The sequence below is a fragment of the Oryctolagus cuniculus genome, chromosome 8 (genome assembly GCF_051225735.1).
Source record: "Oryctolagus cuniculus isolate XC-2025 breed Fujian yellow rabbit chromosome 8, ASM5122573v1, whole genome shotgun sequence".
In the NCBI taxonomy this organism is placed as follows: domain Eukaryota; kingdom Metazoa; phylum Chordata; class Mammalia; order Lagomorpha; family Leporidae; genus Oryctolagus; species Oryctolagus cuniculus.
This window is the reverse complement of record NC_142874.1, coordinates 112,913,158-112,934,956: the sequence shown is the minus strand read 5'-3', so window position 1 is coordinate 112,934,956 and position 21,799 is coordinate 112,913,158. Positions and strand designations below refer to the sequence as shown.

At 46.5% G+C, this 21,799-nt stretch overlaps 1 protein-coding gene and 1 pseudogene across 9 annotated transcripts in view; one reads left to right on the top strand and one right to left on the bottom strand.

The window, feature by feature from the left end:
* Window positions 1–21,799, bottom strand: part of TMEM150C (transmembrane protein 150C) — an 86,448-nt gene that overhangs the window by 20,127 nt on the left and 44,522 nt on the right. For 8 of the 9 annotated variants that reach the window (XM_051819636.3, XM_051819635.3, XM_051819639.3 and 5 more), the window contains one exon: window positions 352–441. In XM_051819636.3, the coding sequence (XP_051675596.1) occupies window positions 352–431 (80 nt within the window). In that variant the 5' untranslated portion in view covers window positions 432–441. Of the gene's footprint in view, window positions 1–351; window positions 442–19,753; window positions 19,906–21,799 lie in introns of those variants that run through there. The other variant, XM_070047972.2, reaches the window with a different exon arrangement.
* Window positions 2,968–3,806, top strand: LOC127483126 (ras-related protein Rab-18 pseudogene; annotated as a pseudogene).

Here is a 21,799-nt window from a genome sequence, read left to right as displayed (position 1 = left end):
ACAGATTCCCTAGCATGTCAGTGTCCAGTAAGAAAATCTTGCAAACAGGGATTTCACATAATGTTTACAAAATGTTCATTGCAAACACATGTGAGCACAAAATACACACAGATTGTGTCACCACCAACTTTCTTCGTGTAATCTATTACTCAGCTTCGTGACTTATTTTGGATAAGAGACGATGGGAAAAGAAATGGAGGCTTCTAAAAGGTTGAATGAGTAAATATACTATTTTAAAACATTTATAAATACGTACATAGAGATAAAGTATATACTATCAAAACTTCATTAACACTTTATCTACACTCACTGCCCCGGGCTCTGGAAATCATGAAATAAGAAAATACTCACACTATCCATAACCCAGCTGAGGTAAACAAAGCGAATACAAGAGGTAGAAACATCCACACACTGCATTTCTTCCCATCCATGCCTGCACCACTGAAACAAAACGAAGAGAGATTAATAATTAAAGCCAAAAATTACTTCACTCTTCCAGGAGGGAAAGGAAGTTTAGCCCGATCAGGAACACACAGCAGCATATTTTTATGAAACCATGATTGAACCTGGTTACCCCTGCTGCCACCTCTTCAGGTGGGAAACCCCTCGGGCAGGTCACGCCCAGCACCAGCTGAAATACTGCAGTGTCTTCCTGGAGAACTGATGGGAATTTCTCGTAGAAACATTTATCCAGCAGAAGCACTGGTGCATTTAGGAAAGGACAGAAGGTCTGGGTTAGGACTTTCCGGAGAAGAGCTAGATGCCAAAGACAGACTCCAAGCTACTTACAGTGCTATTAACACTTAGGGATTTATGGATCCGACATGACATAAGTCTACAGCCTGGCAGACGTGGGTGCTGGAAATAAATGGCTCCTAAATAAATTAGCAGTGCAGGAGGAAGTGACAAATGCTTTGCAAATCTGAACTTTTCTCCTGACGTCTTATGGAACAGCTATCTCGGCAGACTCTGGAGATGAACGCTCTGGAAACAATGCGTGCCTATAACTTTCCATCAGTTCCAACAAGCATGCTGGGAAAAATATACTAATGTCAAACATTATAGGTGTTACTTTTTTTTTTTTTTGACAGGCAGAGTGGACAGTGAGAGAGAGAGAAAGGTCTTCCTTTGCCGTTGGTTCACCCTCCAATGGCCGCCATGGCTGGCGCGCTGCAGCCGGCACACTGCACTGATCCGAAGGCAGGAGCCAGGTGCTTCTCCTGGTCTCCCATGGGGTGCAGGGCCCAAGCACTTGGGCCATCCTCCACTGCACTCCCAGGCCACAGCAGAGAGCTGGCCTGGAAGAGGGGCAACTGGGACTGAATCCGGCGCCCCGACCGGGACTAGAACCCGGTGTGCTGGCGCCGCAAGGCAGAGGATTAGCCTAGTGAGCTGCGGCGCCGGCCACAGGTGTTACATTTTTAAAGCAAAAATGCACACGTAGATTCCCCCTTCAAAAAGAAGTGAAAACTTAAAGTTTTGAAAGCATCTATGAAAAATTATTGATGTCAAACTGAAAGAAATACCACTTGGCATCTCATCTTTGCCTAAAACTCTAAGATAAAAATCTATTTGTGACACCAGATGTCAACGTAATCCTTAAGACAAACAAAACAAAACCCACATCTGTTTTAAGAAAGTCCCCTAGTGCCCTCCACAGGGGATCTGACAAACAGTGACAATGTGATTAAATAGCAACTCCATGGAGATACCAATGTGCGTTATTTTGAGGGTTTTAAAAGATTTGTTTGTTTGAAAGGCAGAGTAAGAGAGAGAGAGAGAGAGAGAGAGAGATTTTCCATATGCTGGTTCACTCCCCAAATGGTTGCAATGGCTGGGACCAGGGCAGATGGAAGCCAGGAACCAGAAACACTGTCCAGGTCTCCCACATGGGTGGCATCTCCCCTGCCCTCTCCCAGGTGCACTAGCAGGAAGCTGGATCAGAAGCAGAGTCACGGGGCTCAAGCCAGTGCCCTGATATAGAATGCTGGTGTCACTTGAGGCGGCTTAACCCATTATACCACAACACCAGCTCCCCATTATTTTGGGTTTACAATTAACTGGATTTGCACCAGCACTGCCACATTTCTGAGTACTGCAGGGACATCTGCTTTCATGTGCTGGGACTCTCAGAACCTCCCCGGTGTTGATGCCAGAGAGGGAACATGATACTCCCTTTAGGCCCGAGAGCCACTTCCCGAGCAGGGTTCCGGAGGTCGCAGTTCCCAGAACTGGTCTACCCAGTTAGGTAGATCCTTCAGCCCAGAGTCTCGCCTTCATCAAAACACACACCTGGGCAGGAGCATTGACTAAATTACAGAATCTAGGAGTGGAAAGGCTTCAGAATGACTTCCCATCAATTTAATCCAGGTCACAATTATTGACAGTCGGCTTGTGCCAGGTACTATACCAGGTGATGGAACAATCAAAGTGTGAAGTCTAATGAATGGAACTCTTTTGACACACACCAGGTGTGCCATACACACAGCAGTCCCTGGTGTCTGAGGCTGACCCATGCCAAAGCCCCAGCAGGTGCCTGAATCCATGGCTGTACTAAGCCCCATCTGTGCCAGGTGTTTTCTTTAACTTACACACCTGTTCACTTCAAGGAAGCACTTCAGTTCTTCTCTTTGGCACAGCCAAATGACCAACATCACTAGTCCTGTGCTTCAGGGCCATTACTAAGTAAAATAAGGGTTACATGAACACATGCGCTACGATACCAGGTCAACCAATCTGACAGCTGAGACAGCTATGAGGTGACTAAGGGACGCGGGAATAGGGTGGTGTGATGGTTTGAACGGGATTTGGCTCCTCCAACTCAAGCAGATGTTTAAATCCCCAAATTACGTTAATGGTTAATGGATTAATGGTTAATGGATTCAGGTGGAATTTGGATCCGACCACGGCGTGTAGAGTTAGGGTTTTTGGGAAGTGATTCGACTGGATGCGGTTGCGCTACTCCGGATGACGTGGGATTTAAAACTTAGGAACCGTCCTAGTGAAACGAGAGGCAGCCGGGGCAGCCAGCGGGGCTCGGAGCAGGGTCAGGATGGACGAGGCCACGCCGACCACCCCGAGGAACCTCATCATCGGCCAGAATGGGGTGGGGAAGTCCAGCCTGCTCTTGGGGCTCACAGATGATACCTCTGATCCAGAACTCACGGCCACAACAGGTGTGGAGTTGAAGGTGAAAACAATTTAGTGGATGGAGATCAGGCTAAAGTTACAGTATGGGACAGTGCTGGGCAAGAGAGGTTTAGGACATCAACTGCTGGCTACTACAGAGGTGCACTGCCTGTATTTCAGTTTATGATGTCATGAGACAGGTTCACTCTTGTTAAACTGGGTAACTGGGTAAATTAGTTGGAAACTCACCATGTGAGAAGTGACATAGTAAACCTGCTTCTTGGAAATTAAATTCAAAAAGGAAAACAGCAAGTCCAGAGCCACGAGGGCCTGATATTTGCACAAAAGTAGCCTGTGTTATTTACAAAGGCAAGCGCAAATGCCTGTGACGGAGTCCAGTGTGGGAAAGATCATTCAGACATCTGGACAGGGGGAGAGCGAGACCCAGAATAAAGGAGGCAAACCGTCACAGGGAAGAAGGCCAGGGAGCAGGCGCCTGTGTTGCAAGCTCTGGAAATTCCATCTCTTGCCCATTTCGTCTGAGTGACATCTTTCTGTATATAAACTCTAACTGCTATCTGGGGGACCTTGCAGTTTGCACATAATTGTTTTGTATCCAGGGTAGTAACTAACTGCAAGAAATTCCACTCATCAGCTTTCCTGGGTCGAATGTATGGTTAACACAAACAGTCTGCACTGTGCAGATTTTTATGTAACATAAAACAGGTGTACCTTCATGAGTACATTGGAGTTTATGATTTACATTTACCACTTTTTTTATTTGATAGGCAGAGTTATAGAGGTATAGGCAGAGAGAGTGAGAGGTCTTCCACCCACTGGTTCACTCCCCAGATGGCTGCAATGGCTGGAGCTGAGCCAATCCAAAGCCTGAAGCCTGGAGATGCTTCTGGGTCTCCCACATGGGTGCAGGGGCCCAAGGACTTGGGCCATCTTCTACTGCTTTCCTAGGCACATTAGCAGGGAGCTGGATCAGATGCAGAGCAGCTGGGACTCAAACTAACGCCCATATGGGATGTCAGCACTGCAGGTGGCGACTTTACCCGCAGCACCAGTCCATATCACTTTTTTTTTTTTTTTTTAAGATTTATTTATTTATTTGAAAGAGTTACACAGAGAGAGAAGGAGAGGCAGAGAGAGAGAGAGAGAGGTCTTCCATTCACTGGTTTACTCCCCAACTGGCTGCAACGGCAGGAGCTGCGCCAATCTGAAATCAGGAGCCAGGAGCTTCTTCCGGGTCTCCCATGTGGGTGCAGGGGCCCAAGGACTTCAGTCATCCTCCACTGCTTTCCCAGGTCACAGCGGAGAGCTGGATCAGAAGTGGAGCAGCCGGGACTCAAACTGGAGCCCGTATGGGATGCCCGCGCCGCAGGTGACGACTTCAGCGCTACGCCACAGTGCTGGCCCCATCCCCCTATCACTTTTTAAATGAACCCATCTATCTAGTATGTTATTCAAGGTCTGCTTTTGGTCTCTATTTGGCTTCAATACTGGATGACTTGGTGGGTAGAACTTCCAGAATGTGAAGAGGTACAGGGCTATCATCAGACCTGGCCAAGTTCCCTTCAGGAATGAGTATGATTTCAATCTTTGCTAAGGATATTCAAGATTCTCTCTTAGTAGTAAACAAAACTCTCAACACAGAGTGTAGTTGGGGCCAGATTGTTATTAAGTCTCTATTTGTTTTGATTATGCTCCTAAAACAGTATTGATAAGTTACAGATGCTGGGCATTGCTTTTTAATTTATTTCAGTTGCTTAACTAGAGTGTTTTTTTTTTTTAAGTTAGTTATTTAATTGAAAGGCAGAGTTAGAGATTGAGAGAGAAAGAAAGAAAGAAAATCTTCCATCTGCTGGTTCACTCCCCAAGATGGCCGCAATGCCCAGAGCTGGGCCAGGCTGAAGCCAGGAGCCAGGAGCTTCATCTGGGTCTCCCACCCGGGTGCAGGGGCCCAAGTCCTTGAGCCACCCTTCACTGCCCTCCTAGGTGCATCAGCAGGGAGCTGGACTGGAAGTGGAGCAGCTAGGATTCAAACCAGCGCCCACCTGGGATGCTAGTGTTGCAGGCAGAGGCCCAACCTGCTGTGCCAGGACACTGGCCCCTTAACCAGAGCTTTGAAGCTGTGATTTATCTATTGCACTCAAGGTCCTTTGCACAGCATTTTGAGTTATGCGTTGTTTGGCTGAGCCACAATAAGGTTCCCCCTATTTTGGTTTCAGAAAGACATCTGCAGTGTGTTTACTGTAATTCCTGTAGTAACTTACACTTTTTTTTTTAAGATTTATTTATTTATTTGAAAGTCACATTAGCAGGGAGCTGGGTCAGAAGCGGAGCAGCCGGGTCTCGAACTGGCGCCCGTATGGGATGCCAGCGCTTCAGGCCAGGGCGTTAATCCGCTGCACCACAGCACCGGCCCCAGTACTTACATTTTAAAAACCAACTTCAATTTTTTTTAGAAAACTTTTATTTAATAAATATTAATTTCAAAAGTACGACTTTCGGATTATAGTGGCCAACTTCTATTTTAATAAACGTTGACAGTGTTTGTCTATGTACTACCTTGCTTGTAGCTTGCATAATACATTTGAATATGCATTATCTTACAGCTGTTAGAAATGGCTAGTTGATGTTTTCCACTAAATGACAGTTTGTGAAGTGCTTATTATTGCTTCCAGATTCTCACATGTGTGGGAAAAACTGTTGCAATGAAAATCTTCATAATTTACTGTAACAAGTAATCAACAGTTTACCAAGACCAACTTGTACAGACCAATAAAGTTTTTTTTTGTAGTATTCAGTTTTCTAGTCTATTACTATGGTACATTATAGCTTTTTCACTCATAACGTTATTTAATTTACATTGGTCTTTGCTACTTTAAGCCCTCAAATAAGTCATTTGTCTTTTTTTTTTAAGATTTTTTATTTCTCATTTATTTGAGAGAGAGAGTTACAGACAGAGAGAAAGGTCTTCCATATGCTGGTTCACTCCCCAAATGGCTGCAACAGCTGGAGCTAAGCTGATCTGAAGCCAGGAGCCAGGAGCTTCTTCTGGGTCTCTCACACAGGTGCAGAGGCCCAAGCACTTGGGCAGTCTTCCACTGCTTTCCCAGGACCTAGCAGAGAGCTGGATTGGAAGAGGAGCAGCCAGGACATGAACTGGAGCCCATATGGGCTGCTAGTACTGCAGGCGGAGGCTTAGCCTACTATGCCACAGTGCCAGCCCCATCATTTGTCCTTTAAGGTTAGTCCCCATAATACTGCTTAGTAAGATTCCAGTGTGAATTTCTGCAGTTTGTTCTCTATGTACAACTGCACGACAAACATGTTGGTGAGTGATCTTTGCGATATGCACATTAATGGACTTCTCTCAAGTTGGGTTCTGAAATACGTCTTCACATATGAAAACCTCACTTTTTCTTGGTTTACACTTATTAGTCTACATTACACATGGTTTACAAATTCTGTATGCTTTACTAAATATAAAACATTCATGACTATAATGCTGGAGAAAGGTAGCTAACACTTGTACTTAACGATTTGTTCATGTTGCATTAAAAATTAAAATTTGTGTATTGAAAATCAACATGAATTGCTTATTTCTGGAACATTGCATTTAATATTTTCAGATGACGGTTGACTGCAGGTTACTAAAACGTGGAATGTGAGATTACTGTTAAAGCTAATGTATGGCTTTCCAGTTGATAATGTGGGACAATAGTGAATATTTTTGGTATATACAATATGGCTACTCAGTGTCTAATCATTAACTAAAAAGTTAAGGGCTCATAATAAAGTTACCAATTATGCTAACAAGAATTCCATTAGCTGCCAAGACATAGAATACTGAAAACAGGAGAGATGACTGAACATGTAAACCAATTAATTTAGATCTATGCCTAAAACAAGGACCTCCAACTGGACAAGTACAGCCAAAGATGGTTAACTCGAAAACAGTGAGAGATCTAGCTCCAACCCTCAACTTCGGCTGACTCCGTGGGCCTGGTAGTCACTTCAGTATGACACATCATTTCTCTATCTCATACATTCAAAGCTTGTTGAGGGGCCAGCGCTGTGGCGTAGTGGGTAAAGCCGCTGCCAGTAGTGCTGGCATCCCATATGGGCACGGGTTCAAGTCCCAGTTGCTCCACTTCCAATCCAGCTCTCTGCTATGGCCTGGGAAATCAGTAGAAGATGGCTCAGGTCCTTGGGCTCCTGCACCCATGTGGGAAGACCTGGAGGAAGCTCCTAGCTCCTGGCTTCGGATTGGCACAGCTCTGGCCGTTGCGGCCGTCTGGGTAGTGAACCAGCAGATGGAAGACCTCTCTCTCTCTGCCTCTCCTCTCTCTGTGTAAGTTTTTCAAATAAATAAATAAATGTTTTTTAAAAAAAAGCTTGTTGAATGGGAAGAGGGAAAGGGTGCCAAAGACTGAGGCACCCAGAGTGAGGACACAGGAGAGCAGCACCCACGCCCAGTGTTTGATGTCTCTGCAGTAACAGAGTGCTCCAGTATAATCAGTTACCAGCCCCAGAGGAAATGCCAAATTTGTTTTTAATCAACAGACTGGTGAACAAATCAGCAAATCAACTCATGAATGTACAATGAGAAACACAATGGACAAATACACCACGTTGGCCCCTTGTAGGAACATCCACATGTGAAATCAAAATTTGGAAGAGAGCTAGTGAGCTAAAGTTAAGCCCAAAGCATCCGGGCACCCTAGCTTTAGGCACTAATTCTGTTTAAAGAGAGGCAGCAAGGTAGGATGGAGATGAACCAGCAAGGCGTAGGGCCAAAACAAGATCTGTCACTAACCAGCTGTGTCATCCATTATCGTGTCTCGTAAACTTGAGTGTAATTACAGAGATAACTTGTGTTTGGTAGGACTGTGCTGAGCTGACCCTGCTGGTACGGCCCCTCACACTCAGTCCACGTCCTGTAGGTCGCAGCTCTGCCAACTGTGACTGTCAAAGGCTCAGGCTCAGGACAGCTTAACACTTTCTTCTTCTCTCGGCTCCCATGTTCCCCTTATGCTTTTCTAGAAGGGTGCAGACACTCTTCCTGATTCTAATTAATTAATATCGTAATCTTATGTTGATATAGGACATACAGTCTGCCAGGTCATTGTTCCGGACGAATTGCTTTTTTTTTTGACAGGCAGAGTGGACAGTGAGAGAGAGAGACAGAGAGAAAGGTCTTCCTTTGCCGTTGGTTCACCCTCCAATGGCCGCCGCGGCCAGCGCGCTGCGGCCGGCGCACCGCGCTGATCCGATGGCAGGAGCCAGGAGCCAGGTGCTTTTCCTGGTCTCCCATGGGGTGCAGGGCCCAAGCACTTGGGCCATCCTCCACTGCACTCCCGGGCCACAGCAGAGGGCTGGCCTGGAAGAGGGGCAACTGGGACAGAATCCGGCGCCCCGACCGGGACTAGAACCCGGTGTGCCGGCGCCGCTAGGCGGAGGATTAGCCTAGTGAGCCGCGGCGCCGGCCGAATTGCTTTTTTTTGTTTGTTTGTTTTTTGGAAATAGCCCAAGTGGCTGACTTGGGGAAGGCAAGCAGTGTAGCAGTTGATGCCAGCATCCCATATCAGAGGGTCTGGGTTTGACGCCTGCCTCTGCTCCCAGGCCCGATTCCAGTTTCCTGCCAATGTGTTTCCTGGGAGGCAGAGGGATGCCACCCACGTGGGAAATCCGGATTGACTTCCCCAGCTGCTAGCTTCAGCTTAGCCCAGCCCCGGCTGTTGCAGATAATTAGGGAGTTGCAGACAATTAGGGAGTGGTCCAGCGGATATGAGAGCTCTCTCTTTTCCCTCTCTCTTTCCATTTCAGAGCTAACCCACTGTTGGTGGGAATGCAAACTGGTCAAGCCACTATGGAAATCAGTCTGGAGATTCCTCAGAAACCTGAATATAACCCTACCATTCGACCCAGCCATCCCACTCCTTGGAATTTACCCAAAGGAGTTTAAATTGATAAACAAAAAAGCGGTCTGCACCCTAATGTTTATTGCAGCACAATTCACAATAGCCAAGACCTGGAACCAACCTAAATGCCCATCAACGGTAGACTGGATAAAGAAATTATGGGATATGTATTCTTTAGAGTACTATACCGCAGTAAGAAACAACGAAATCCAGTCATTTGCAACAAAATGGAGGAATCTGGAACACATCATGCTGAGTGAAGTAAGCCAGTCCCAAAGGGACAAATACCATATGTTCTCCCTGATCGGTGACAACTGACTCAACACCAAAAAGGAAACCTCCTGAAGTGAAATGGACACTATGAGAAATGGTGACTTGATCAGCATAGCCCTGACTGCTAATGGACAACTTAATACATTATCCCTCATAGTATTTTTTTTTGTCTGTTCTACTTAATATGACTGGTTTAATTCTGTAATTATCACACAGTTATTCTTAAGTGTTGAAAATTAACTGAAATGTGATCCCTGTTAAACATAAGAGTGGGAATAAGAGAGGGAAGAGATGTATAATTTGGGGCATGCTCGGGCTGACTTGCCCCAATTGGTAGAGTTGGAAACATACCAGGGGATTCCAATTCAATCCCATCAAGGTGGCATGTGCCAATGCCATCTCACTACTCCAAGTGATCAATTTCAGTTCACAATTGATCATAATGAAAGGACTAAGAGTCAAAGGGAGCACATAAACAAGTCTAGTATCTGCTAACACCAACCGATAGAATAAATAAAGGGGAGAGTGATCCAACATGGGAAGTGAGATACTCAGCAGACTCATAGAATGGCGGATGTCCTAAATAGCACTCTGGCCTCAGAATCAGCCCTAAAGGCAGTCGGATCTGGCTGAAAAGCCCATGAGAGTATTTCAGGCATGGAAAGCCAAGACACTCTGGCAAAAAGATCTCTGTGAGTGAGATCCCAGTGGAAAGAACAGGTCTTCAAAGAGGGAGGTGCCTTTCTCTGAAGGGAGGAGAGAACCTCCACTTTGACTATGACCGTGTCTAAACAAGATAAGAGTCGGAGAACTCAAGGGGCTTCCATAGCCTTGGAAACTCATAACTGGTGCATAGGGAGATTACTGATGCCATAAACAGGAGTGTCAATTGGTAAAGTCAACAACAGGAGTCACTGTGCACTTACTCCTCATGTAGGATCTCGGTCCTTAACGTGCTGTACACTGAGGCTTAATGCTATAACGAGTACTCAAACAGTATATTTCACTTTGTGTTTCTATGGGGGTGCAAACGACTGAAATCTTTACTTAATGTACACTAAACTGATCTTCTGTAAAAAAAAAAAAAAAAAAAAAAAGAAATTATCAATTCCCAACTTGACTCTCACTGGGATTAAACATGACAATAGGTCTGATCTGATTTCATCATCATTTAAAAAAAATCATCTATTATTTTTCACTTTATGTTTCTGTGTGGGAGCAAACTGTTGAAATACTTACTTAAGGTATACTAAGCTGATCTTCTGTATATTAAGATAATCGAAAATGAATCCTGATGTGAATGGAAGGGGAGAGGGAGTGGGAAAGGGGAGGGTTGTGGGTGGGAGGGACGGTATGGGGGGGGAAGCCATTGTAACACATGAGTCGTACTTTGGAAATTTATATTCATTAAATAAAAGATTAAAAAAAAAAAAAAAGAAAAAAAAAAGAAAAAAAAATCAATCAATCAAGTAGCCGACTCTCCTGTAGTAGAGGCCTCTGTCTTTTAATTAAACTTCTTTCTTTTTTTTTTTTTTTAAGATTTATTTATTTATTTGAAAGAGTTACACAAAGAGGAGAGGAGAGGAAGAGAGAGAGAGACAGACAGACAGATAGACAGACAGAAAGTCTTCCATCTGATGGTTCACTCCCCAGTTGGCTGCAATGGCCAGAGATGCCCCGACCTGAAGCCAGGAGCCAGGAGCTTTCTCTAACGTGGGTGCAGGAGCCCAAGGACTAGGGTCATCTTCTACTGCTTTCCCAGGCCACAGCAGAGAGCTGGATTGGAAGTGGAGCAGCCGGGACTAGAACCGGTGCCCATATGGGATGCTGGCGCTTCAGGCCAGGGCGCTAACCTGCTGTGCCACAGCGCCGGACACAATTAAACTTGTTTTTAACTAACATGATTATGGTTGTGGTAGACGCCTTCCCAAGGTCAGAAGCAGAAAAAGGGAGGAACCTGTGCTGGGAATGAAATGTGGCTGTTTTCTGCTTGCCTCTGATGTTAACGATCTGCTGGGTTCCTGCTGGTTAGCACTGAGGGATGGTGTTAACCTTTGCTAGACAAAGGACAGCTCAATATGTGTGTGTGGAAAAAAAAACACCCATCGGCAGTATGCAGTATTGAATCAATTCCTGTGGCCCCCAATATAACATCAGAATATCCAATCAAATGGATGCATGTAGCCCCAGAAGGGAGACAAAGAGGCTAAAACCATATATAAGATATTGCCTCTTTGTTCCAGGCTCAGGCTTTTGGATAAAAGTCCACCTGGGCCTTATGCTGGAATAAATAATAATAAAAGGCTACTTCCTGTTAAAGGCCATGGTGTCCCGTCTCTGCACACAAATCTCACCACACTCCTAGACTGTTCTATTATCTTTAGTTTAACTCTCATAGGGTAGCCTTATGTCCAACTTCTGAAAAAACCATACTGTATCCCTCGCCTAATGATAAATGAAAATTGTCCTTTTTTTATCTCCAAGGTATGCCTTAGGAAGTGAAAAGAATAAATCTATGAGTGGTTGTATTATTAGCTTGCAATATAACTACTTTGGTGCTTCTTAGGGGTTTTGATATAAATCATGCTTTTTTGGGGGGAGATAATTGTAAATTCATATGCAGTTGCAAGAAACAACACAGAGGCCAGTGCCGCGGCTCACTTGGCTAATCCTCCGCCTGCAGCACCGGCACACCAGGTTCTAGTCCCGGTTGGGGCACCGGTTCTGTCCCGGTTGCTCCTCTTCCAGGCCAGCTCTCTGCTGCGGCCTGGGTGTGCAGTGGAGGATGGCCCAAGTTCTTGGGCCCTGCACCCGCTTGGGGGACCAGGAGGAAGCACCTGGCTCCTGGCTTCAGATCAGCGCACTGTGCCAGCAGTAGCGGCCATTTGGGGGGTGAACCAACAGAAGAAAGACCTTTCTCTCTGTCTCTCTCTCTCTCTCTCACTGTCTAACTCTGCCTGTCAAAAAAAAAAAAAAAAAAAGAAAGAAAGAAACAAACAAACAACACAGAAAGATCTGGTATGTCCTTCACTCTGTCTCCTAATGGCAACATCTTGCATAACCATAGTACAAGATCAACAACCAAGAAACTAGCATTAGTACATTCCTTCGACTTTATTCACATCTCCTCAGTTTTATAAGCACTCCTTTCTGTGGGTGTGTGTTATTCAATTTATGCAATGTCCCCATCTGGGTAGGTCTGTGTGAGCATGGGCTTGTTTGCCATTGGTATATCTTCGCTGGAGAGGTCTATTCAAGTTTTTCGCACATTTTAAGGTTTTTGTTGTTGTTGAGCTGTAAGAATTCTTGACTCATTCTGGTTCTCAATCCTTTATTAAATACGTAAGTTACAATTTTTTTTCTCCATTATGTGTACTGCTTTCTCACTTTGCTCATAGTGCCCTTGGATACACAAACATTTTTAACTTTGATGAAGTCCAATTTATCCATTTTTTTCTTTTAGTACCCTATCTAAGAAACAACACCAAGGCCAATGTTAAGAGGCTTTCTCCATTTGCTTCCTTCTAGGCGTTTTATCATTTCACTTTTCCCATTTGGGTCTTTGATGCATTTTGAGTTAAATTCCATATATGGTATACGATAACTTCACCATTTTGCATGTAAACATCCTGAACAATTTTATTTGAAAAGTCTGTCCTTTCCCATTGAATGATCTTGGCATTTAATACTATCTTTTGCAGAGCAAAAGTTTCTCATTTTGATAAGATCCAGCTTACCAAATTTTCCTTTTATTTGGGTCACGCTTTTGAAGTCCAGGAACTCTTTGCCTAGCCCTTGATCTCAAAGATTTTTTTCTGAAGAGATTTATAATTTTACACTTAAACCTGTGACCTAGTTATGCCCTTTGAAAACTGACAGATACTATTTGTCTTTATTTATGGGGCACCTGGTTATGCCTTTTTAATATATGCTTCCATTGTCTTATTGAATTCAGTTAGATGGCAGACAGTTTATAAATCACTTTGACACGAATCATGAAATATGTGATGATCTAAGACTTCTGAAGTCGAGAGGAATATTTTTAGACTGGAGGACATAGTTTAGCTACTATATACCCTACTATGCCTGGTTCTTTTGGCAACTGACAAATATGAGGTTAAGATCACGGGTGTGTGTGTGTATATGTGTGTGTGTGTGTGTGTGTGTGTGTGTGTAAAGTTCCCTTACCTACTCCATCTCCCTACCCACCCTTGCTCATTAAGTGCCAAAACATTCTGAAGATCAGAAGATCAAAGTAAAAGGCTCTCCAAACCAGCTTCTCCTTTTGTTAACTCAATTATCAGTGCTCTATCGGACATACCGTACTCCTTTTACTTCCTTCTCCCTCCCTGAGGAGACTGTGTTAACAAAGAAGGGGACTCCGTTACGTGCATTTCTCTTTTCTCGTCCAAAGAATCTATTTGTCCTTCGTTAGCCCACACTCAACTTATGTGCCCCAAGAGCTTGTAGTAGAGAAACAGCACTGACATGTTTTCTGCTCTCGGTGCTGGGGCTTCCTGGAGGTGCCAGGGCTTCCTGGAGGTGCCAGGAGATGAATGTTTGACTTGGTTTGGTTTCACAGGACTTTCTCCGAGCTGCTCTGGCTTGACAATTCCAGATACGTCCGTGATCACAGTACCTCTGCAAAGAAGCCACAAACAGATCTAGCCAATGAACTCTCCGGACTTTGCCTCACTCTTGTCTGAAAATCAAGGCTAAAATGGAGAGATGTTCTCTTTCTTCCACACTTCCAGACACTATTACATAAACTGGCCACTGCTTCCAGTCACACTAGGAAACGTCACCCAAACTTTATTTACATTTCTTAGCAAGATTAAGCTCTGAGCCAAATCAACAAGGTACCACTAGCTAGCCATGTGCATTTTCTGATCCTCTTTAAGGAAAGAGGGAGAGAGGGGAGGAATACAGTGTTATCTGTGCATTCTGAATTTTACTTCTTTTTTATTCTGTGTAATATTTCTTCTATTGATATTAATCTTTCAATAATATTTCACAGTAAAAAACTAAGGGTGACTGCTCCCATGTTCCAAATAGTCAGTTATACCCAGACTAACGTTACTTAATCAACTTCTGACAAAAAAAAAAAAAAAAGGAAAAGAAACAGAATTGCATTAACCTCCTTAAAAGGGTTCTGGCATTCGGATTTGGTTTGGATGATGCGCCTCCAAATGGTATCATTTATCCAAACGATTTGCAAAGCTGTTACCCAGATGGTGGAATCCTCTTAGAGCCAACTCCGCTAATCCCTATATGTTTGTATCATGTGTTCTTCTGTTCCGGAAAGTGCCACGTCTTCTACCCAGTCTGTGGTATGAATGCGACTACTGAGCAGGGAGTGGGCGGCACCGAGTGAGAGAACCGGGGAAAGTCCCCACCCTGCACCTGCTCCTTCTATGAGAACCGGCATCCCCCAGGCACTCACTGCTGCTCAGAGAGCAGACGTGGTGGTGAGTCTCCCTGCTGACATTTTGGTTGCTCAGGAAGTCTCTTAGCTACAGACACCACGACAAGCCCTGGCCATGTGAAAGTACAGTCCTGCAGGGGTGCACAAAGCCCTGCTCTATGCCGCCATCAGTGCAGACCCCAACTGTGTTCACTGGTCCAAACAAAACGGGGAGGGGTCTTTATTGGGTCAAAGTCATTGCTTTTCCTACCTTTGTCACCGAATTCCAAACAGTTCTTACGGCAGAAGCTGATGAAGCCAGTACAATCAAAGAACACAGCTAGTGCTACCAAGGCTCATTCTTGCAGACAGACTTTCTGTTCTATCCAGGGATGGCAAAACTCCTCCAGTCTCCCAGGGTAAAAGGGAGGTCCCTTGGATCACACTCCCTGACAGCCTTAAAAACTCTGTGAGCAAGAGACCACTTGTAATGACAACTGTGAAGTATCACAAAAGGCAAGATGCTATCTTCTGGGGCTGGATGGAAGGAGTTTGTACTATGTGGGCCAAGGGAGAGAGGCAGCTTTAGGGCATGGGCTCTGGATGACCAGGGCTTGGAACCCCAGCTCTGTCGCCTCCTACTTGTGTGACCTTGGCTAAGTCCTCTCTGTGCATCAGGTTGTTCATCAGTCAAGTGGGAATGATAACAGCACCTACCTCATCGGGTTTATATGAGGACTGGAAACATAATTAGAACTCTCAGAACAGTGTCTACCACACAGCCAGGCTTTCAACAAATGCTAACTATATTCCACAGCAAGAGCCACTTGGGGTCTTCAGTTATCTTTTTTCCTTTTGCAATTTACCAGCAAACCAGCTCCCTGCCATAGTCATTTTTATTCTGTTCTCAAGGCCAGTTGGAACAAAGGAGAGAAGATTAACATGTCATCACCCAGGAACAACCAGGTCTGTCCGTGAACCAAGAGCATCCTCTGTGTGTGTGTGTGTGTGTGTGTGTGTGTGTGTTTAACATTTTAAGAATCCTAAGCTATTTGCCATGTGTGTCATGGACAAAGGTGAAAGCTTGGATTATGTTGTAATTAATTTGCAACTGAAAATGGTAATGACAAGGGCTATTTGTTTTGTTTTTTTTTCCCCCTAAAATATTTGCAGACCCTCAAATATTAATCAGTACCAGAAGACAAGCAACACAACCAATACACAGGTCATACTCTTTTCACTAGCAGTTAAAACGTTTCCACTGAATCCTAAGTTTGGGAAGGCACACTATCAGGTAACCTGATATCAATTTAATAATATAGGAGGGCCGTCGCCGCGGCTCACTAGGCTAATCCTCCGCCTTGTGGCACAGGCACACCGGGATCTAGTCCCGGTCGGGGCGCCGGATTCTGTCCCGGTTGCCCCTCTTCCAGGCCAGCTCTCTGCTGTGACCAGGGAGTGCAGTGGAGGATGGCCCAGGTGCTTGGGTCCTGTACCCCATGGGAGACCAGGAGAAGCACCTGGCTCCTGCCATCGGATCAGCGCGGTGCACTGGCTGCAGTGCGCCGGCCACGGTGGCCATTGGAAGGTGAACCAACAGCAAAGGAAGACCTTTCTCTCTGTCTCTCTCTCACTGTCCACTCTGCCTGTTTAAAAAAAAAAAAAAAAGAATATAGGGGGGCCGGCGCTGTAGTTTAGTTGGTTAATGCCTTGGCCTGAAGTGTCAGCATCCCATATGGGCGCCGGTTCTAGTCCCAGCTGCTCCACTTCTGATCCAGCTCTCTTGCTATGCCCTGGAAAAGCAGTAGAAGATGGCCTAAGTCCTTGGGCCCCTGCACCCATGTGGGAGACCTAGAAGAAGTTCCTGGCTCCTGGCTTCGGATAGGCACAGCTCTGGCCATTGCGGCCAACTGGGGAGTGAACCATCAGATGGAAGACCTCTCTCTCTCTCTCTCTCTGCCTCTCCTCTCTGTATAACTCTTTCAAATAAATAAATAAATAAATCTTAAAAAAAAAAACAGGATCTCCCTTAACCAGCAGATATAAATATTGCTTCATCTACGAGACTGACCTGCCTCCATCCCCAGAAACATTTTTCACGAGTACTGCTGGCAAGAACCAATGTATGATGGTACTTCGGCACATCTGTAGAGGGAGCAGGTGTTTAGATGCTTGTATTCCACATCAGAGTGTCTATGTTTGATTCCAAGCTCCAGCTCTTAACTCCAGGTTCCTGCCAATACAGACCCTGGGAAGCACGGTGACGACTTGAGTAATTAGGCTCCTGACACCCATGCTGGGGACATGGACTGCATTTTCAGCTCCTGGCTCCAACCCAGCCCCAGCCTAGTCCTGGCTCTTGTGAGCATCTGAAGACTGAACCAGCAGATGGGAGCTTTCTCTAATTCTCACATTTTTTAAAGATTTACTTGACAGGGAGAGAGGGAGAGAAGAACGAGAGATCACCCATCCTCTGGATTCCTCCCTAAATGGCTGCAACAGCCTGGGATAGGCCAGGCCAAAGCTGGGAACCAGGAACTCTATCTGGGTCTCCCACACAGGTGGCAGGGGCCCAAGCACTTGGGCCATTGCCTGCTGCTTTCCAAGCACATTAGCAGGGAGTTGGATGAGAAGTGGAGCAGCAGGGACTCAAATCAATACTTAGATGGGATGCCAGCAAGCACCTTAACCTGCCGTGCTACAACACCAGCCCCACAAAGTTTTTTTATTTTTAATTTTTAACAAAAATTGTTTAAAGTTTATTGGAAAATGTATTAAAAGATTAGTTCATTTTGGTGCAAAAAGATTTGGGGCCAGCGCTTTGGCATAGAGGGTTAAGCCTCCGCCTGCAGTGCACACATGTCATATGGGCACCAGTTCATGTCCTAACTGTTCCTCTTTGATCCAGCTCTCTGCTGTGGTCTGGGAAAGCAGAAGAGGATGGCCCAAGTGCTTGGGCCTCTGCATCCGCATGGTAGACCCGGAAGAAGCTCCTGGACCCTGGTTTCAGATCAGCTCAGCTCCAGCCATTGCGACCATTTGGGGAGTAAACCAGCGGATGGAAGCTCTTGGGATCTCGCTCGCTCGCTCACTTGCTCTTTCTCTCTCTTCTCATTTATTTATTTATTTATTTATTTGACAGGCAGAGTTAGACAGTGAGAGAGAGACAGAGAGAAAGGTCTTCCTTTTCTACTGGTTCACCCCTGAAATGGCTGCTATGGCTGGTGTGCTGAGCCATCTGAAGCCAGGAGCCAGGTGCTTCTCCTGGTCTCCCATGGGGTGCAGGGCCCAAGCACTTGGGCCATCCTCCACTGCACTCCCGGGCCACAGCAGAGAGCTGGACTGGAAGAGGAGCAACCAGGACAGAATCCAGCGCCCCAACTGGGACTAGAACCTGGAGCCCCACATGGGATGCCGGCGCCACAGGCGGAGGATTAGCCAAGTGAGCCATGGCACCGGCCTCTCTTCTCTTTTCTCTCTGTATCTCTGCCTTACAAATAAAGAAATAAATCTTTAAAAAAAAACAGGTTTGGAAATTCACATATAACACACATTTTCTATCAACTTTTTGAAGACTCCCCTTTTATTAGTTGGTAAAAGAGTTCTGTAAAAATATTAGTTTCCAAAAGAATATGATAATTTCTATGTAGAACCCATGGTGACTGGTTTTTCACCAATGGTCTCTTGATTTTTTTTAAAGATTTATTTATTTATTTGAAAGGCAGTTACAGAGAGGAAGAGAGAGGTCTTCCATCTGCTTGGTTCCCCAAGTGGCTGCAATGGCTAGAGCTATGCTGATCTGAAGCCAGGAGCTTCCTCTGGGTCTCTCACATGGGTGCAGGTGCCCAAGGACTTGGGCCATCTTCTACTGCCTTCCCAGGCCATAGCAGAGAGCTGGATCGGAAGTAGAGCAGCCAGGACTCAAACCACTGCCATATGGGATGACGGCACTGCAGGTGGCGGCTTTACCTGCTACGCCACAGCACCGGCCCTGCCCTCAGTGCTGGTCCTGCTCTCTTGATTTCTATAAGCAATCACCTTCATTCCAAGGACAGATGACTAAAAGGATCCTTTTATGCTAGTGGCCCTTAAGAAAAGGAAAACACTCTCCCAACACCATTCATGAAATAATTCCAGCAGGAATTCCCTTCCACCTGTAACTTAATTCAGTAATTGAGTCATCTCAGAGTTTCTCTGTCAAGATATTCTTCAGAGTCCACTTACGACTTTAATAATAATAAAAGATGGCCCATATGTAGTAGCTATAATTGCCTATCCAACTGTTGTTTCTCCCCTCTTTCTTAGCTAAGAGAAGTCTGACTGTTCAGAATACCAATGTGCTCGGCCCACGGCATAGGTCACGCCTGGTTAAGCCAAGCATAGCTGTCTGATCTCATTTTCCTTTTTTTTTTTTTTTTTTTTTTTTGACAGGCAGAGTGGACAGTGAGAGAGAGAGACAGAGAGAAAGGTCTTCCTTTGCCGTTGGTTCACCCTCCAATGGCCACCGTGGCCAGTGCGCTGCGGCCGGTGTACCGCGCTGATCTGAAGGCAGGAGCCAGGTACTTCTCCTGGTCTCCCATGGGGTGCAGGGCCCAAGCACTTGGGCCATCCTCCACTGCACTCCCTGGCCACAGCAGAGAGCTGGCCTGGAAGAGGGGCAACCGGGACAGAATCCGGCGCCCCAACTGGGACTAGAACCCGGTGTGCCGGTGCCACAAGGCAGAGGATTAGCCTAGTGAGCCGCGGCGCTGGCTGCTCATTTTCCTTTGACAAGTACCTTTCCAGAGTTCCCTGCACTTGGCCAATAAGCAGCAAATGGGAAGGGTCTGTGTCCTCAATAATGGAGACTCTCTTTTCTGCCTCCCTTCCTTTCCCACTCAGGAGGCTCCCTGGTGTGGCGACGGCCATGATGTAGACTAGAGACACCAAACATGAGGACCCAAAGCCACCATAATGAGGAGGCATTTGGTGCAGTGACTAAGATGCTGCTTGGGACTCCCACATCCCTTACCGGAGTGCCTGGGCTCACGTTCCATGTACTCTGCTGCAGTCTAGCTCCCTGGAAGGCAGCAGGTGACGGCTCAAGTACTCGGGTCTTCGCCATCCATATGGGAGATCTGGGTGGAGTTCTGTGCTCCTGGCTTCAGCCTGGCTCAGTCCTGGCTGTTGAGAAAGTATCTGAGCAGTGAATCAGTGGATGGAAGATCTCTCTGTGTCTCTCAAATAAATGGTAATTTTTGTTAAATATTTTGCCACAAGTTTGATTTTTTTAAAAATATTTAAATTTTTATTCATTGGAAAGGCAGACGAGAGAGAGACAGAGACAGAGAGAGATAGAGAGAGAAAGAGACAGAGAGACAGAGGGAGAGAGAGGTCTTCCATGCACTGGTTCACTCCCCATATGCCTGCAACAGCTGGGGCTGGGCCATGCCAAAGCCAGGAGCCCAGAACTCCAACACGGTCTGTCACGTGGGTGATGGGGACTCCAGCACTGTCTGGGGCATCCCAGAGCGCACACCAGCAGGAAGCTGGGTCGGAAGAGAAGGCGGAACTTGAACCCAGGCACCCCAACACGGGAGCAGGGCATCTCATGAGGCGGCTTAAGCGCTGTGCCAGAAGCCTGCCCTTGCTACAGTTTTTTAAAGAAAGAATAGACATATGAAAAAATGCATCAAAAAATTCTGGCCTGTACCAACAAAATCTGTTGATCTTTCACAAAAAAAAAAAAAAAAAAAAAAAAAAAACCCACCTGTCGCCTGACCAGCTTGGAAGGCTGACCACATTCCACCTGAGCTACGACCAGACGGCTCTGCAGATCCAAAGCATGAGGAAGCGTTGGAAACGGGGAGCCTGCAGGACCGGGGAAGACAGTGGCTTTGCCACCTCAAACAGCAAGAGCTTGGAGATGAGAAGGGTGTTACAGCCTTCCCTCCCCCGTGTGTTGTCTCAGAGGTCTCAACTCAGATGCCAGGAACTGGAGAAACGGAAGCACGGAGGGCAGGGGAGCAAAGAGAGAGAGGAGGCGTCAGCCCGCATCTTGAAAAGACCTCTGGAGGCCGGCGCCGCAGCTCACTAGGCTAATCCTCTGCCTGCGGCGCCGGCACACCAGGTTCTAGTCCCGGTTGGGGCGCCGGATTCTGTCCCGGTTGCTCCTCTTCCAGGCCAGCTCTCTGCTGTGGCCCAGGAGGGCAGTGGAGGATGGCCCAAGTGCTTGGGCCCTGCACCCCATGGGAGACCAGGAGGAGCACCTGGCTCCTGGCTTCGGATTGGCGCAGCGCCGGCCGTAGCGGCCATTTGGGGGGTGACCCAATGGAAGGAAGACCTTTCTCTCTGTCTCTCTCTCTCACTGTCTAACTCTACCTGTCAAAGAAAAAAAAAAAAAAAAAGGAAAAGACTTCTGAGGAGGTTACTGGCAGGCACCTGGCTGGACGTGAACAGAGCAGAGGCCGGCTCAGGGTCCGAGAGGTCCCTGTGCACAAAGGGACCTCAGCCAAGCGGGTCAAACCTCTGACTGCTCCACCGCCAAACCTGCACAAGCAGGCGGTGGCAGCGAATGCTGCATGGTCCCCAAGAAGGGCATCTCCCCAGCACCTGCTTCTGATGTGGCCAAGGAGGAAACCGACAGGATTCCTGCCTCCCCCCACCGAGGGCAGGCCAGGAGGGACTCAGCCGCGGACCACGCGCACTTCCTCAGGAGCAGAACCAGGGGCTCCTCGGCCAGCTCCTCTTCGCTGGCAGGTGCCTGCCTCCCCAGAGCCCGCCCAGGATTCCAGTGTTGCTATGGACGCGGGTCAGCAATGCCCAGAAGACGCAGGCTGTGTGGCAGCTGGCCTGGCTCTCGGAATCCCTTCTCGCTCACTGAGAAGCAACACCCTCCTTGGACTGTTAACATAAGGAAAAGGAAAAGCTCATTTTCAAGTCACAGTGTTGTCGGCTTTGTTGTTACCATAGTGAACCCGTTTCTCTAATTACCTGATTATCTAATGAAGTCAGACAGGCTGTTAACTGAAGCCCGAATATCTCACTGGATACCTCATGCTATCCTCTACAAAAATGA